At 36.1% G+C, this 17,383-nt stretch overlaps 1 protein-coding gene across 3 annotated transcripts; it reads right to left on the reverse strand.

Moving 5' to 3' along the window:
* Positions 1-312: 312 nt before the first annotated feature.
* On the reverse strand, positions 313-16,941 carry LOC107263163 (Y+L amino acid transporter 2). 3 transcript variants are annotated; one of them, XM_015730086.2, is made up of 12 exons: positions 13,720-13,982; positions 9,094-9,344; positions 8,674-8,920; positions 4,491-4,616; positions 2,846-2,984; positions 2,458-2,581; positions 2,108-2,308; positions 1,942-2,016; positions 1,552-1,711; positions 1,381-1,473; positions 1,091-1,146; positions 313-529 (listed from the first exon to the last, which is right to left on the reverse strand). In XM_015730086.2, exons 2-12 carry the CDS (start codon positions 9,337-9,339, stop codon positions 527-529), a joined length of 1,470 nt encoding a protein of 489 aa, XP_015585572.1. In that variant the 5' UTR covers positions 9,340-9,344; positions 13,720-13,982; the 3' UTR covers positions 313-526. The 3 variants fall into 3 exon arrangements, with proteins under 3 accessions (XP_015585572.1, XP_024936273.1, XP_015585571.1); XM_025080505.1 differs by lacking the exons at positions 1,091-1,146; positions 13,720-13,982 and adding an exon at positions 16,380-16,941; XM_015730085.2 differs by lacking the exon at positions 1,091-1,146.
* Between the last annotated feature and the right edge of the window lie 442 nt (positions 16,942-17,383).

Here is a 17,383-nt window from a genome sequence, read left to right on the forward strand (position 1 = left end):
TATATATATATATATATATATATGTATGTATACAGAAATATCTGTATGTACATCAAGAAAACCATACACGATGTATGTAATGATTTCTTGGAGCACGCGTAAACGCGATGGCAAGATTTTTTGCAGCAAATTTCTCGACATCGCTGCGTAAGGACATTTTTCTTTTACACTGTTGGTCAAAATTGTCCTCACTGTTTGTACAATGATTATTACGATTTGCGACATTATTTACTGGTCGATCCGGTGGAATTAATGGAATTGGCTGTGCCGTCCGCTTTCAATATGGCTGCCTATTGTTTTCGGACGTACAACTCCTTAGTTTATATTAAATTATATTATGTTGCTTCGTTTTGTCGTGTTTTTCTTGCTCGTTTCTTTTTTTTTTAGATTTCAGCAATCTCTTGGTACAGAGATTACTTTTATCATCTTCGCGGCGTATTTTATTTCATTAGTAGACCAGTTTAAACCTGAGCGGGTTTTGACTTGCCGACGACCAGCATTATCTTCTGGAGGAACTGCGTGGCGTTTACTGCAACAGTATTTATCGAATTAATTATTAATACTACAATTATGTGGTATAATCATAATTGTTTGATATTGCTCATATTATTTAAGACTGTGCACTTTTTGCGATATACTTGATGTGTGTGCTGTAGTGGTGCTCATGTATATGATTCATCATGCAAAATCAAAGTTTAAAGGTGAATTCAAGGTTTCTCATTGCTTTTTGAAATTAAATTAATATTATTCGTACTTTTTATGATTTCAATCTAACGTCAATATTATGTCGTTATATCTCAATCGAACTGATACGTTGAATCTAAACGAGGAATGAACGTATAATTAGAAGCAGAAATATTTTTTATAAAATAAATTATATTAATTGGATTCAATTTGAGATAAATATTGGAAATTCCATATTTTGCAGGTACGGCTATAAAGCAAGGAAACAGGGAAAATAAATGCTGATATCTTAATAAGCGTGTAAGGTGATTTGAAATGATTGCATATTAAGCATAATATTGTTATAATCGATATTTAAAAACATGCGTGACATGAGAGAGTAATATATGTATAGTGTGTTCTGAACCTTAGTCTTTGGTCGGACAACCACCATCAGCTTCTGCAAAGTTTGGGTAACGGCGCCTGTAGAAATAAAGAAATTGACAACGCAAAGAACCGAGAAAATCAATTAAATTCAAATAAACGGATGATATCCATTATAAAGTAAAATTTATCTAATTATAAATCGTATAGGTATTCTTGAAATCCGCCAGTGATTTTTTTAACATAAAAAAATAGACACTCGTCATACCTTATGTAAACTGAGACACGATATTTCTTGAATTTATCAGAAAAATGTCTTCTGTGTATACTTACCGACTGATTTTTGGAAGAATTTTGGTTTGTTCTTCCACGCGATGAAAGCGAAGTATACAGGTACCGAAGATAGGATCATTAGGCAACCGTAACCTGCATTAAAAAAGTTATTATAAAGAAAGTTGACTAATGTAATGAATTAAATAAATTCATTACATGACAAATAAATACCTGTTTCGATAGGGCTTGCGTACATAGGCACTATCGTGACGAAGAGCGTTGCTAAAATGTATACTATTGGAAAGGCTAGATTCACTCTAATGGGTCTAGGTAAATTCGGTTGTGCCCATCTTAACCAAGGTAGACACAGCACGGAAACTCCTATGCTTAACTGGAAAAATAAAAAACATATTTCAGATATAACATATCACGATTAATCGCACAAAGACCTTTAACCGGTCATGTCAGGTCTGTGACTACGCAGTATATGTATAATTTGTTCAATATTTCTGTATCTCTAAATGCGAGAAACAATTTTCGAACGAAATATTGTAAATACTGCACGCAGGAATAATCATGCGCGATAGTTTAACGTAGAACATTTTATAAATGAAAACTTACCCAGGTGGCAAAGCCCACATAATTAATCAGTGCGAAAATATCCGAAGAGCACAGATACAGCATAGACAGCAGTGCCTGAAAGAAATATCTTTTAGTCTTATATTCAAATATAAAATCTATTATAATAGATATGTTAAATTTTTAAAAGCAGCAGATAAACTAGTACCATGCAAAGAACAGCCGGTGTCGGCGTGAGCCTAGAGACTTGAATCATAGTAAGAATTTCGGGCATCTGTCCCTCGCAGGCTCCGGCATAAAACAGTCTGGAGGACGTCAAAAGAATTCCATTAACGGCGCCAAAGGTTGATAATGCGACGAAGACTGGTATCGTCCACGCCATTACGCCAAACAGTCGATTAGCGAATGTCTACAACGAGAAATAATATACATAAATCAATAATGGCATATTATTATATTTACGATTAATTTTACGATTACGATTGATGCCTCATTATTATATTTACCAATTTGCATGGATCATATGAAACTGAAAAAATATGTAAAATGGATTCTTACCACAGCGACGGCTTCGCTACCCTCAATTTCAACAGGACTGAGGGTCGTATAGAAGGCGACATTTGTTAATACATAAACAATGGTTACCAGCGTGCACGAGATGCCAATGGCCTTTGGTAAATTTCTGAAAAATAAAAGTATGAAAGATTTACAAATGAAATTCAAGCTGTTTCTATCCGGTTAAGGTTAGGGTAGTAGATGAGCCTAAACCACGGTGAAGTTGAAACTCTTATGTGGCTTCTTACTCGGGCAGAACTTCCGTTGACAAGTCAATATACTTTTGGTCAAGTTACTAATTGTTATTGACTAGTGAATGTTTTTGCTTTGTTTCGTTTAATCAAATTGTGGTATAATTTTATTATATCATTCTTTTCTTTCTTTTACCCACCTTACCGGATCCTTAAGTTCCTCGATTATAAAGTTCAAATAATTCCAACCGTTGTACGCGAATAGGCCTGAATAGAAGCTCAACGCTATCGACGTCACTTCCGTTTTCGTATCTTTGAATGTGAAGTGCTCGGTGTGACCTGAAACAAAGGAAAACGTGAGTTCTCTTAACGAGAGTAATTTCGTCAAAAAGACACAATGGGATGACTTCAAATAATTCGTCGCTTTTTCTGAAGGCGTATACACAGGGTGTCAAATAATTTTCGAATATCGGCGACCATAACGTGAACAAATAAAATCATAAAATTATAATCAAAAATTGACAGTAGCTATATTTATCTGTATCATGAACCATATGAGAAATTCCCATGATTGCGTATAGAAACTACAGAGAAAAAAAAAGTTACTGTCAGTAAAACTTACAAAAGGTCATTAAATGTATAAAGATTTAAATCGCACCGAGAATTCAGCAGGAATCGTTCCTCATGGTGAGAGTCTGATTAAGTTACTGGACTAAAGGACCATTTAGCCAGCTGATTGGTTCAATTTAACGATTCTTTACGCGCGAGTTTGTACCCTGTATTCTTCACGTATGTATTTTTAACCACCTTTCTGATTGGGCAAATTGTCTCGTCCGGCAAATGTCTCACAATCGAGCCAGAGAGACGCGGTCAACCTGAGAGCATTTTATGATTTCACGAGAAGCGTAGGACGTTCACAATGGGGCATCTTGCGACTGAAACATGCTCCCAATCGCTCAATGATATTGTATTACAGCGTTAAGCGTTGCTCACACGCACGATCATTGCGTGGGCGTTACACTTGACAACTTCACTTCCACTGATTGTGTACAATTTAAATCGAGTCTCCGGTGACACATTGAAAAAGGAAAGTTTACGTTACAGTCAAAAGAGAAAGATGCAATTAATCATACGTTGAATTATATCAAATAAAATTCAAAACGCGATTAGGAAATATGGCCGTCTATTTTTGCACGCGAATAATACGTATTTTGATATACAGAGTAATGACCGGTGAAAGGTACCCACGTATGACGCAAGACTATAGTATAGCTCCAATTACTTTTTCTTTCGAAATGATTTCTGCCAATTCTAAATGACTCAGCGATACAGAAGAATGTGACTGAATTTCAAACGTTGGAGGTCGGCTATTATTGGTGACCTATAAAATGGCGGATTTTTCAAATCATATTTCGACAAACGGTCGGCTGACTTGAAAAAAAAAATTCCGATCAAATATCAGTAGATAATAATGGTTTGAGCTAGTACATAAATTTTGCTTTGATACTTTTTGATAATCACACTAATATCAAAAACGCCTTGTATCCTGTGGTATAGATTCGAAAAGTAATTAGATAAGGTTATTTCATCAGACGATCAAAAATAAGATAAAATTAATAAGATAGTATCCTTCGGGCAAATTGTTATGATTATCAAATGACTTTTACTCTAATTAGGTCTTACTAATTTTAATAAGATATCCTTCCAGTACCAATGCATATATATACCTAAGGTTCTTCTCGATAACTTTTCTATACGTATATCAACGTACTCACACTGATATACTTCACAGGACACCTTGACACTTAAATCTATTAATTAGCAACAATGATTATAGACTCTTACCAGTACACAACTGATATACCCCGGTAATGATGATGATGAATAGTGCTAAAAGTTTTGCATAAGTGAAGACATCCTGTACCCTAGTAGCCCATTTCACGTCCCAGCAGTTGATGAACGCCAGAATGCCTGATAAAGACAAAAAAATCACCATATACATATACATATAAATAATGTAAAAGTCCTTAAGCGCTATTGCATAATTATTTTTTGTTAAAATAAATAGAAAAAAAATAAATAAATACACGGTGAGCGAACGAGCACTACGGAAAGCACCGAAGCCAATGGTTTTTGTCACATAGCTCACGTGACTGAATGTAAGGTCGATCCTGTTACTCAGCCCTGACAATTCTTCTCTTTCCCGTCGTACTCCCTTCAGTTCCATATAAACGCACAATTACGACTTTTAACGAGCATCTCCCGTAATTGCGTAACCGCACATAAAAATTGCGAGCGTGTGACAAAACCAAAAAGTATCCCGAGCAATTCTAAGAACGAGAGACAGTATACGCTAGGCAAAACCTTGAATATCGAGTGTCTCTCGCTGAGAAAGTTTTACTGGTAAATAATGCGTCCGTGGGGATTTCCTTAGGCACGTGTCACAGTGGAATTTGGTGCAGTAATTCTACAAAAAAAAAAAAAAAAAAAAACCCACAGAGACGCTAGGCTGAACTTTTTTTTAAGCATATGGATAATAATCCTAAACGAGCAAGCAAGTTCTACGAGCAATAAAGGAATGACAAAAAAAATATTATTTTTCCATTAGTCCCACTCCTATCATTTACTTTTATATGCACGATACTATACTCATACGAATAATCTTTTTTCCGTGATTTACTCGTACGTGCCTACAGTCCGTACAGAGTTTGCGTTTACGTACGGGAAAGCGGGTTTGCGATAGGATATGTCGATCAACCACCTGGCTGATATAAACGTTCGGAGGAGTCTGCTGGAATTGCGTAATATGCAGATCGGTAGACGCAAGTTCAGGGACGCGACACTGGGAGTCAGTATCGTTATTTCAATACTTTGTCAATGCATCGATCAGTCAATTGAAATTTTATGTGTCACATTTTTTTTTACACGACTTCACTACAACACACGATAAGCACTGTTAGCATGATGTGGTTCTTGAATTAATCACTTTTTGATTGGAATCCAGAAATAACCGTAGCAGCCTGATAGTATCTGGTGATAACTGGTATCTTCGTTTTATATATTATTAAAATATATTCAGACCATTTGCACTAATGACTTTTTATTATACTTTTAACGACACCCAGTATATTAACGGCTGATGACCTTTGTTTATCTGCTTTAAATTTTTCGGTCTGCATCTTCGATTCTGTTGGATCAGGTTAAGTTGGATTACGTAACAATAGCTTATCAATCCTTGTGTACAAATATTGTATCGTCGTACACATTACGGTGATTGAGGAATTCTTCGCGGGGGATTAATATCTAGAGAGAGAGATACAGAGAGAGTGAGAACGTGACAAATGATTAGAGAAACAGAGACGACACTTTAATCATCAACCAAACTGTATCCTTGGTGGATTTCCTCGTTTGATTCAAGGAAAAAGAAGGAGTTATTGCGAAGATACCACAGACGATGGTCTCTGCGGGATCCTCTGACAATATTCTCGTCCTTGTAAGAAGCCGTATTGTGTCATCGCAGCATCCCCGTAGATTAATTGATATTTAAGAACAGTACCAAGATTACTACCATTCCGCTAGCAAGTACCAATGTGGGCGCATTAGTCTCGAGAGAAATCTCTTAATCGATCAATTGCTTAACTAATTGAAATATCAACGTCACAATTTTTCAAGTTGGTCCTCACAGTAGGTGAAAGTCTTACGTGCCATGAAAAATCACACTTATTAGATACTCTCGAGTTCATTTAATCACAATTAATTAAGACACCCGTATTATTTCGAGCGATCCTAATTATGTCTGTTAATTAATTCTATGACCACGTATACACTGTAGATGATCCAGGAGCACGTGTTTGATATTCTAAATATATTGTCGTACATGACTTCATAGGTGCTTTTGTTCGTGGATCATTATAACCAGATAGCTAAACACGTGATTACACGCCAAAGACCCACCTAACGTGTCCTCGTGTACGGTAGCCAAAAATAAATCCAACATTGCCGCATCTTTTATACGCTGATTCCCTTCATCCATCACGAATCCTCATGAAACGTGTCCGCGTGCATGTCAAAGGCAGCAATCACGTCTCATTGTAATCTAATAGAATTTAATAACGTAACGACTGACGACCACAACAGCATAATTTGCCGAACATCCCGACGTTCGGACTCCGGGCGTCAATGTAACCGTAAGGGAGGGGACTGTAGGTTACCCCGAATACGTATAAAAAAAAATGTAGAAAAAAAGAAAATTCAAATGAACGTGTAAAAGAAAGAAAAATTATACAGTCAATCAAGAGAGAGAAGAATTAATAAAGGATAAAGAGAAGAAACAATGTATAATATACATATGTATGTGTATATATATACATATGTATACAGTGGGCTACATAATTGGTATCAGTCTCACGAGATTCTACGAGATGTTGCATCAGACCATACGTGATTTTTCGTGGAAGGGATTCCACTGTCTGTTACTGCACAGTCAGCCAAGGCCGGTAGACTGATTGTTTGTCAGCGATAAATTCCCACGTGATTGCTACGTCGTGTCAACGTACCGATCGTCCTGGTCATTAACGTCAATAGAAATCGGTCCGTCCAGCACGCGCGACCAACCCCCCGCGATTTAGTTCTTCGCGGGGGATCCCACGGACTTCTCACGCGTCAATTCTCCTATACGCTTTCCACGTGGGGAATGTCCAATAAACCCCTTAGACGCTTCTTGACTATGTAACCGACACTCCTTAGTGCCCAACCTAACCCTACTTGCGCCTAACCGTGGCGTGAATGAACTCGCCTCTCGTGCTCAGCGGTAGCTGCAGGTCGATAACCAACCAAGGAATCCACCCCCTGCGTAATTCGCGCGATATTGGATCGGTGCCAGTTTGTCTAGGGTGGACTCAGCCTAGGAAGCACCGAGACGGGATAATGACTCGGTCTTCTTGCATGGCTTTAACCTCTAATACTTTTCGAGCCTATTGATCCTGCGTATGAACGACGCTTTAAGAACCAATCGACGATCAAACTGCGTACCATTGAATGTTCTTGGATAAATTGTACAGTTTATTTCATGCCCACTGCAATCCTTGGGGATACAACTTCCACCCTTAGTTCGTATGGGGTACCTTGGACGTTTTGATAAAAGTGGACCTAGCTGACTGATAAGTATTTATGAGAGAGATTAGGTACGTATGGATGGAGTCAATTTTATTTAGTAGGGATAAATAGGGTAGCATATATATGTATATAGTATCACTAAGTTAATGTGGATTTTGAAACAACCCATATTTTACCACCGAACGCAATTCAATAGAGATTCTATCGGTTCTACTGTCGGTACTCCCTGATATATGAAATTGAATTGATTATCGGTAAGACCGTAGTATAAGATTTACTACGAGTAGTACAGTCGTGACATCACGTAAAGTGAACGGAAGTGGCTTTTATGGTGGACGACGTCTCGATAACGTGCTAGATGTAGTGTAAACAATTTTTGGCCTGATAGACAAAAATGACAGATGTGTCAGCTGTGTTGCGTTACATCGATTGTAACTAAAATAAAAAACTGAATAGCGTCACTCGCATTTTTTATTTATCTGAAAAAAACGTTAAACACACTTATTCCTTAGTGAGTTTAATTTTTTCACATATAATAGCTACTCGTATGAAAAAAAAATGTGCTAATTTTTACCAATCGAATTACAGCTGTATCGATGCAAAAATTTTTTACAATTCACAGCATTAATAAAATTGATAATCTTCACATTATCAAATTGGTATCCATGTCTCTTTGAATAATAATAATAGCTTGCAACCTTAAAGATCCATCACCGAAACGGGCTCACTGGGTAGTGTCATTAAGGGTAGAATCGATATAGAACACAGGTACACTATAGGTGAGTCAAAGTCAGAACCAATTTGATGGTAGAAGAAATTGACCTGGATAATGGTAACTGCCATGTGCTATTCAGCACGTTTGAATCCTGGACGCTCTTTCCTATTGAGGATAAAAATATTATCAATAACTTACATATACAGCAGGCTGCAAGCATCCGCACCGCGTCATCCGGTGGCGAGCAATCAGGAAATACTGGCTTCAAGACGTAAATACTGAAAGTTAAGGCTACTATGGCCTGACTGCAGGGTCGTACTATCATGCATTCGACCCAGAGCCTGATAAAGGCCATAAAAGGTCCGAAGGTCTCCATGATGTAGGCGTAGTCCGCTCCTGATTTCCTGATCATACATCCAAGTTCGGCATAACAGTAGGCGCCGACCTAATAAGGAATAAAATAATTAATATAATTAACGAAAAAAATAATTTTTCGAGTACCAATAAACAGGCATCTTGGATTGCTTAATTAAAATTATAATTATCAAATAAATTTTGAAATGAAATTATATTACATAATTAGGTCAATTTCTTTTGTGTTCATTATAACATACTCACCATAGAGAAGAGGCCGGATGCCGTCCACACCAGGAGACTCGCATTTACACTTCCGGTGTATTTGAGCACGCCCGTAGGGCTCACAAAGATTCCGGAACCTATGATGGAGCCGACGATCACTGTGACGCCATTGAGTAATGACATTTTGGCTTCCAATTTTATTTCGTCACCTCCGCCCTCGCCGTTTGTCGGCACCGCGTCGTAAGGACCCTTCTCGCCATCTTTTATACTGCCTGATTTCGACATTTCTTCTGAAAGAGAAAAAGCCAACTGGCGGTTTATATTCATGTTAATGGCATTGACAAGTTAATGGCAAATGTCATCGTTCTTTTAACGTCGATGCAAATTTTGACATTTCACAAAATATAAATACTAATCTAAAAGTAGTTTTCACGGGTGAGACTTATATCATAAATAATAACCAGTACGATAACATTTGTAACGTTAACCATTATAATATATTATCCATAATATCCATATTCGAAACTTGGACAATCATCTCTACACGCAATTCTGGCTTAAGAGTATCTCATTATAAATTATTACACATAAGATCATTTTCTTATATTCGAAGCTCGTCGAGCACGCGGAACTAATATGATTACAGCACGCAACATCGATTGGCATTGACGTATCATAAGATAATGATATATATGTTTGTAAATTTTATTACATCGTATAGTACAATAGATCCGCTTTTCTTCAATATCTTTTCAGGAGCCTTGTACCTATACTCATAAACCACATGGGTAACAGATACGACAGCATATGTTACACTTGTAGGATATGCATAAGAAATGAGATAAGAGTACGTGTCTTAAGAATCCCAATACTATTTTTCATTTCACCAAGAATTTTCACTCTTGAGAAAATTTCGAATAGCGAGAAAATTCATGAATTTCGGATCGCCGTCTTTTATACAGCTACGGGTTCTGCTTTGGTTTTCCTGAATAATACATATCCTTGATAAGATTAACACTCGGAGAAAGGTTTCGCGGTAACGAAACGGGATTTTATACGTGAGATAAAATACGGACCAACAACTTATTCTGTTGCCAACGAGGAAAGAATTCGTGTCTAAATTTAGCCGAATCAGTATTAAAGTTTTGGAGTTTTTACATTGAAAACTTCAGCAGTAAATTATCTGCTGATTTTTTAAAGGATCAAAAAATTATTAAAAAAAAAAATAAATCCCTATCTACTGCTGCTTTCTTTCATCTAGTCGTGGAGGCACGTCTCGTAGGTGCGTCGACGATTGTAAATGCGACTCCCTTCGTTCGTGAAAACCGGTTTCACGTCGAAAAAGTAATTATCGGAATCTCTATTCGAAGGACATTTAAAGGCAGGTGCGTGTCATGGGCTACTGGTCGACTCTTTTCGAGAATATTGTGAACCAATCACGTCGCCAGGATAACGTTCACGCCTCTTACACTGCCTATCTGCATCGATAGCACGCGTTCTCAAACAAGCAAGAAACCCGTTCCTGATGGCAATAACTCGTCTGAACATTTGTTATTTTGCAGAACACATTTACCGGATTCCAGAAATCGTTAATTAATTCGTTTAATACATGCTCAGGGAGTTTTGTAAAATGAAACGTCACTACACTCGTCAAAATTTATTTCATCTACGGATCACTATTTTAAAAAGAAAAAACTTTTATTTTTAAACCTGTACAATTTACTTATAAATAAGGTTGCAATACTTTTTTCTTCCGTTTTTTAATTTTTTTTTTTTCGTGAATCTTATAAAGTCCTGCTTGCCTCGCAATCATAAAATAATATACTATCTGGTAGAGCACAGGTATTCGTTTATAGTATACGTGAAAAAAAATATAAGTAATATATTATCGAGTTTGGATTCATAATTAACGTCATAAAGTGCACGATATATAATGAAATGAGAATCAGTAGTCAACCATTAAAATTTAATAGACTTCAACGTTTGAAATAACATAAAAATGCAGCTGGGAAAATTATAAATATAAGTAGACTGCAATAATATTGTAAAAAAAATGATTATATAACTGAAGATTATTTTTGCAGTATCTCTAAAACACAGCTCTTGTAATGAACCTACTGAAAGAAGCTTTTCTCTAGATGGAAGGGCTTAAATTAATTGGAAAGATGCTGTTTGTTGAAAATCAGGGAAAATCCTACTCCTCAATGTGTTGGTTCGAGGAATCCCATTTGCTCAAATTGACAACTTCTCAGAGGCACGTACCGAACTCACCCGGATAGCACAGTTTTCTGACTAAGCTACTGTAGCAAAAAAATATAATAGGATCCAACGAGATATTCTTGCGATAAAATGTCATATATTAATGACATATAAAAAATGTCAGTTATATGAAATTTTATTTTTAGTAAGTATCGTATATTTTTATTTAAATTAGTACAATTTGTTTCACAACCAGTTACGATCTTATTATATTAACAGACTCGCATTCCGTGCAACGTGATTCGATAAACGAGTTCTGCTAGATAACACTCGCAGCACTTTGAATGAGGAGTATCAATGATATGTGAAAAAGCTACACTTAGCAAACGTATTTACATCTGTTATCTTACCTGCGATTGTCGCAAAAAATACATTTTCCACTATAACCCAAAAGAATATTCTAAATATGAAATAGCAAGGGAGCAACAAAAATCATCGAAACAAATATTTATCACTAAGACTTTTCGTTCGTCCTATAACTTTGTAAGAAATAATTTACATAGTTACCAGATAGAATTTACGTTGTCCACCAACCACGATAACCCTTTAACGTTCCGTCCAGATCAATCACTGATAACCTTAACGCGGATGTAAACCGGACCCAAATCGACTGAATGCTTTTAAAAAGACGAATAAAATCATGCTTCTATTGTCAGGTTAAGAAACTTAAAAAAAAATTGAATAATAATTTTCAAAAAATCAGTCGAATAAAAATCCTCACAAATATTATAGTCGCTCACGCCTTATCGATCTCGATAGAGCAGACCATTCTACAAGGCTACATATTATATATATAGCAGTGTACAAAAAATCTACGAGAAATACCATTTGTAATAGAATTAATAGATATATTTATTTTCGAAATATATTCGACATCCTATGTATAAAACCTCAAATACATATCTCACACTATTAGTATCACATATGTTATTAAGAATTTCCTATGCTCCCGCTGTGCATTATGCATACGTTTCACCATTGAATAGAACAACATCTTTATAGGGCAGCTGCCGTTAGTACAGCCTGAATCTACAAAAATTCTCGAACTTTTCCATTATGTGAAACAGGGTATATATGTAGAAGCACGTGCGTGCAGGCATTTGAATATAAAAGCAAACTGAACCCCTAACTGACGAGCGCGTCAATTCATAGACGAGAGAATACGAGGGTTTCGCATTCTGCGTCCCTCAACGCAGTATACAGGGTGACCGTCAAACAGGGTGGTTGCAAGGCCATAAAGAGTACTTTGAATCAAGACTGTCCCACGAACTTTATATTCTATATAGACTGTCTACGAAAGTATGCTTAAACATTGCATCATCCCTTATTGATCTTAAGCTAACATCGACGCCCTCGCCATGTCAGAACGTGAACTGTGTTTAAAGTATTTGTCGTGGAAATAAAAAATCAGCTTTAATCAATTTGAATCTATTTGCGCTATACGAAGACCCTACGTGTAGTCTCCGATCGGATAGATCAATCTTCTTTTATATAATTGATTAAGTCAATATTTTGTTTTCTTTTTTTTCCTAAAAACGTTTATTACCGTTGTAGATTTTCTTACTGATCAAATTTGTAATGTTAAATTTCCCGCTACTGTTTCACGATACGATGTGTATACTATTTGTTTTCAAAGTAGTATCATATATGATTGATAAACTTTTTTTTTTTGACACAAGTTATTAGATACGTAATGACCTCTTATATAGGTAAAATATTGTTGTTTTTATGTTTACGTAAAGCATAGCCAATTTTTCAGGCCATGGTGAATAGTTTGAGAAATTTTTGATTATCGAGTATCGATATTCGAGTAGTATTACTACATAAATCAGTATCATGGACGGTATATTATTTCATGTAATATATCCCAGCTGACGAATGAATGTACATTGCTATCTAGGTACAGATAATACTTTTTTTCTCACTTTTGATATTTACGAACGCTTTCGTCGACCGGACTTTTTCATACAAGTTTCATTTGAAGTTATGATTACAATATTCATGCTGCGTAGACAAATAAGAGCTCGGAGTATCGAAAGAATCAGACGTCTATGGTCCGTTTCCATCGACAAGGCGTGGACGCGTTCCGGCGTGGCGCGTCCGAAAATCAATAGAACCACGTGGTTGGCTTTGCAACTTTTAAATCTTTGATACAATTCTCAAAAATCAACTATCTAGCTATTTTATAATCATATATTCAGTTTTTGTTAATAAATCAAGTAAAAAAAAAAAGGATTCTTATATGCAATAACACTTTGTGTTGTTTGAGGTTACTAAAGAGCATTCGCACAAGATAAATCAGGCAATATTCATTTTTCACAAATAGAAACAAAAACCATTAAATACGATTTGAATAAAATGTGGATCCCTCAATTACAAGATATTTAATACAATTATTTTACTCACCTGAACGCACAAGCTTTGCTGAACGTCGCGTCAACCTGTAAAAGCACTTTCGGCTTTTCGCTGGTAAAAACTTCGAGGGAATATGGGCGATACACCCCACTGATTTTAGGCCTCAAACAGTATGTAACATATCTGTGGTGTTATCAAGTCACGTATCACTTAGAATTTAAGAGTTTTCTCAATGGAAGCAAGTAGCGGTCCGCGTTAGCACACGACTCGACCTTCGTCTCGCCACTGTTCGACACTGAATGAGGGAGCCGAATCGTACGAACACGAGGCGCATGTCGATCCCTCCTTTTGCGTACCACTACCTATACATGTATAATATAGCTACAGTTCGCAACCCTCTATAATACAATACGACATAGCCACCCTCTAGGGTTTGGATATCGACCAGCCGTGTGGCATTCTCGTTCAGTCCTGTCATTTGTGAAGCAGCCCTAAATCATTTTTCTTTCAGTTTTAAATCTATTACTATTACTATTACGAATAATTTAAAAAGAATTTTAATCACGGCAGCATTATTTGCTTGTGAACACGGAGTAACAATTGAAACTGACATTGAGATTTGGATATAATTAATCGCAATGTTATTCGGTACATCTGTATTTAATGGGCATTCAGATATTGAGATATTTTTTGAACCTTTTGCAAGGTAACGTATATTTTTTCCATGCTGTATTTTTACAGCGCGTACATATTTCCTGAGTTGAAAATTAAAGAAAATGTGCGGTGTGCGAATCAGATAATTTTTTCTGCTTTATCTCCGTAGGTTCAATTATGTATGCCGCGAGATGAAGGCATAATACGATTTCATTATTTGTACAGCTTTTCCTTTACTACTCATACTATATATTGTTACTTGTACTATCATTGCATGAAGCATATTATTTTTTGAAAATTACTTGAAAGGGCGCCTAACGTACTTTCAAATTCCCGCTTTAAGTAACATATGATATACAGTGAATTAAATTATTTTACGACATATTACATTGATTGTTGATTAAAAATTCATTGTACGTAAGTACTTTATTTAATTATTAACATTATTATTTAATTTTGAGCGATTATTTTAATATTATTTATTGAAGACAATATATTCTTATGTGTGTGAAACATTTGACTTGTAACATTTATAGGAATCAATAAATCAATATATTCAAATCCGTACATGTGCCATAGACATGATGCAGGAATATATTCATTCCATCTCGATTCTGTATACATGTTGCTGAGTGTATGGGAAAATAGAACACCCAGACAAAAGATCACTTCCATTACCAGGCTCATGATTCTTAGAGAAGCGTCCTAGATGTTCAGCCATTTTTCCTCGTTTCGATGGATCGTACCAAATGAAAAATCGCCTTTCCAGGAATCCACGTTTTCTCAAATAATTAAATAAAGGACGCCTTTCGCACCGTATCCAAATCTGATATGGAAACTACGCGTACTCAAGTCGTACAATGTAAATGAAGAAAAATATACAAATATGGCTACTATTCGAAGGCTGGAATAATAGAAGAAAATTAAAAATTAAGTTGCCATAAACACACTGAGAATATCAGTAAAAATGGCATATATACAGATATACTGTGTAATAACGCAAAAGAAATATTCGCTTTCTTCATTAGTATCGCTTCGCGTGCCACGTTGGATAATGAGTCATTAGTCATTGAAAAAGACGAAAAAGTACATTAATTATAAACCATGAATTAACATTCAAGTTTTTCATATTAAACGGCATTACTGCAAAATTGCTTTATACAATATCTTGCCACGTCGATTTCGTATTACTGAAATATTGCTGAACTTGCAATTTAAAAGTGCTACCTTATATATGCCTAATGTTCCAAACAGATCCAATGACAGTAGGCATCAATGTTCCTAAATGGAGGATTCAAGAAATCTTTCATCCTGAATTGCATGCTCCAATGATTCTATTTATGCACGAGGTATGGTTTAAGATTTTGGAGAAACTCCTGTTAGACATTGGATAACCGGTTCAAAGACTTCCAAGTTAAATCATAGTATAGGATTCACTATAAAGAAGTCGGATCCTCTTGCAAAAATAAAAGATAGAAAGTTGTGGTCCGTTGTTCCGAACCCCGTTTTTGTTAGCCAGGTGCGCAACCGTACGTGCACGTGTTCCTTGTGCCTTGCAAACCTTATATACAAATTCACAGTAGCACGAATGGCTGATGAAACTTTCGACGAATATTTGTAATCTTAATGTGGCACATTTAGCCAACTCAAATTTGGTTATACAGCAATAAAGCTAGATACGATTACCAATGGAATATTTGGTGATAAAAAAATATTCAATAAACGCAAATTCATATCACAGCATATTCAATCACGATAAAATAAATATTTCACAAAATTAAAAAATAATGAAGCTTTGTACTAAAATTCGTTACACCACGAGAATCAAATTGAGTATTAAAATACACCTTTTAACGAATTTATATTAAATCTAAATTTTTATACTGAATGCTCGCGTCTTTGATCCTGCCTCGAGTGAATGTAAAAGCTGATAAAAAATGTGCCTACTTTATCAAACCAACCGAATTGCCGAAAATATGCGTGAATAAAGTATCTCATATATCTTCTTCATTCACAATACGTAACTGAATCTGTCTATGTAGAAGTGAACCCAGTACCTTCTTAAGAAGTCCTTGTATTCCCACGAATATCTGCTTTAAGTGAGATCTAGGTATAAGTCTGAAGGAGCGTTTACTCCTCCATCAACTGTTGCTCCGTGGTGAATGCGGACACCGCGAACACCACGTAAACCACTAAGGACTATCAATGAGAGCAGAATTTCCACTGGTGGTATTACTCTGTGACGTGATGAGTATCCGCCCTGTTGTTAAATCACATAACTTTAATTACAAATTTCAGCAGACGTTAAATCGATGTCAATTTCAAGAACTAGGAAACGTGCTGCTCTGCCGTGAGACGTTCTAGTATGACGTCAGAAAATCAATACTGGACCACAGGAGACTGGGTAACCACGTCACTGGTGACGTCCATGAAAATTCTGGGTTCTCCCCATTAACACTTTCCTGGAGACTGTATAGAGGATATATGAACTATGTTGAGAGTCTTGTCATTCCTTGACACTTTATCAATTTACACTACCATGGTCCTGAGACACAACAATCATGACCTGGTAACAAAAGGTAACGATGAATATGCAAATCCTTAATACGTGAAACTGTCAATGTTTACTTTTGCATTAGCCATAATATACAGCACAAAAAATGTATTCGTTTCACCATGCAACTAGAATGCAAATGAGACCGTTAACGCTAGACTAAAGTAAATATCCCCAGGTCTAGTTACACGTCTAAATTACTAGTTTACTATCGTGAAGGCAACAAGGTAAATATTGATCAATGTGGTTAGTAGTAATTTTCTAATTTGCCATAAAACCTGCGCAACTGGCAACTAATTCATAATTACATATATTGTATCCGTTGGTATCGTAAACATTATAGGTTACCTTCCTTGCGTTATAGGTTCCCTTCACTGCGCTTTGATATACATTTAGTGTCCAGACGCAGTTATTATATACATGTATAGCGAGCATTATCCATTGGACGGCTGGTGTAATTGTTTCCGAAAGAAACTAGAGCGAAAAAACAATCTGTGCGCTTTGCTA

The sequence above is a fragment of the Cephus cinctus genome, unplaced genomic scaffold (genome assembly GCF_000341935.2).
Source record: "Cephus cinctus unplaced genomic scaffold, Ccin1 Ccin1_scaffold0132, whole genome shotgun sequence".
In the NCBI taxonomy this organism is placed as follows: Eukaryota; Metazoa; Arthropoda; class Insecta; order Hymenoptera; family Cephidae; genus Cephus; species Cephus cinctus.

Bases quoted from the DNA above. Each gene is read 5' to 3' on its own strand.
- LOC107263163 (XM_025080505.1), bottom strand. From the start codon at position 9,339: ATGTCGAAATCAGGCAGTATAAAAGATGGCGAGAAGGGTCCTTACGAC. The intron at 2,309-2,457 runs GTAAGAATCCAT...TTCTCGTTGTAG, and splicing joins GTAGCGAAGCCGTCGCTGTG to ACATTCGCTAATCGACTGTT. The intron at 1,712-1,941 runs GTAAGTTTTCAT...TTATTTTTCCAG, and splicing joins ATGTGGGCTTTGCCACCTGG to TTAAGCATAGGAGTTTCCGT.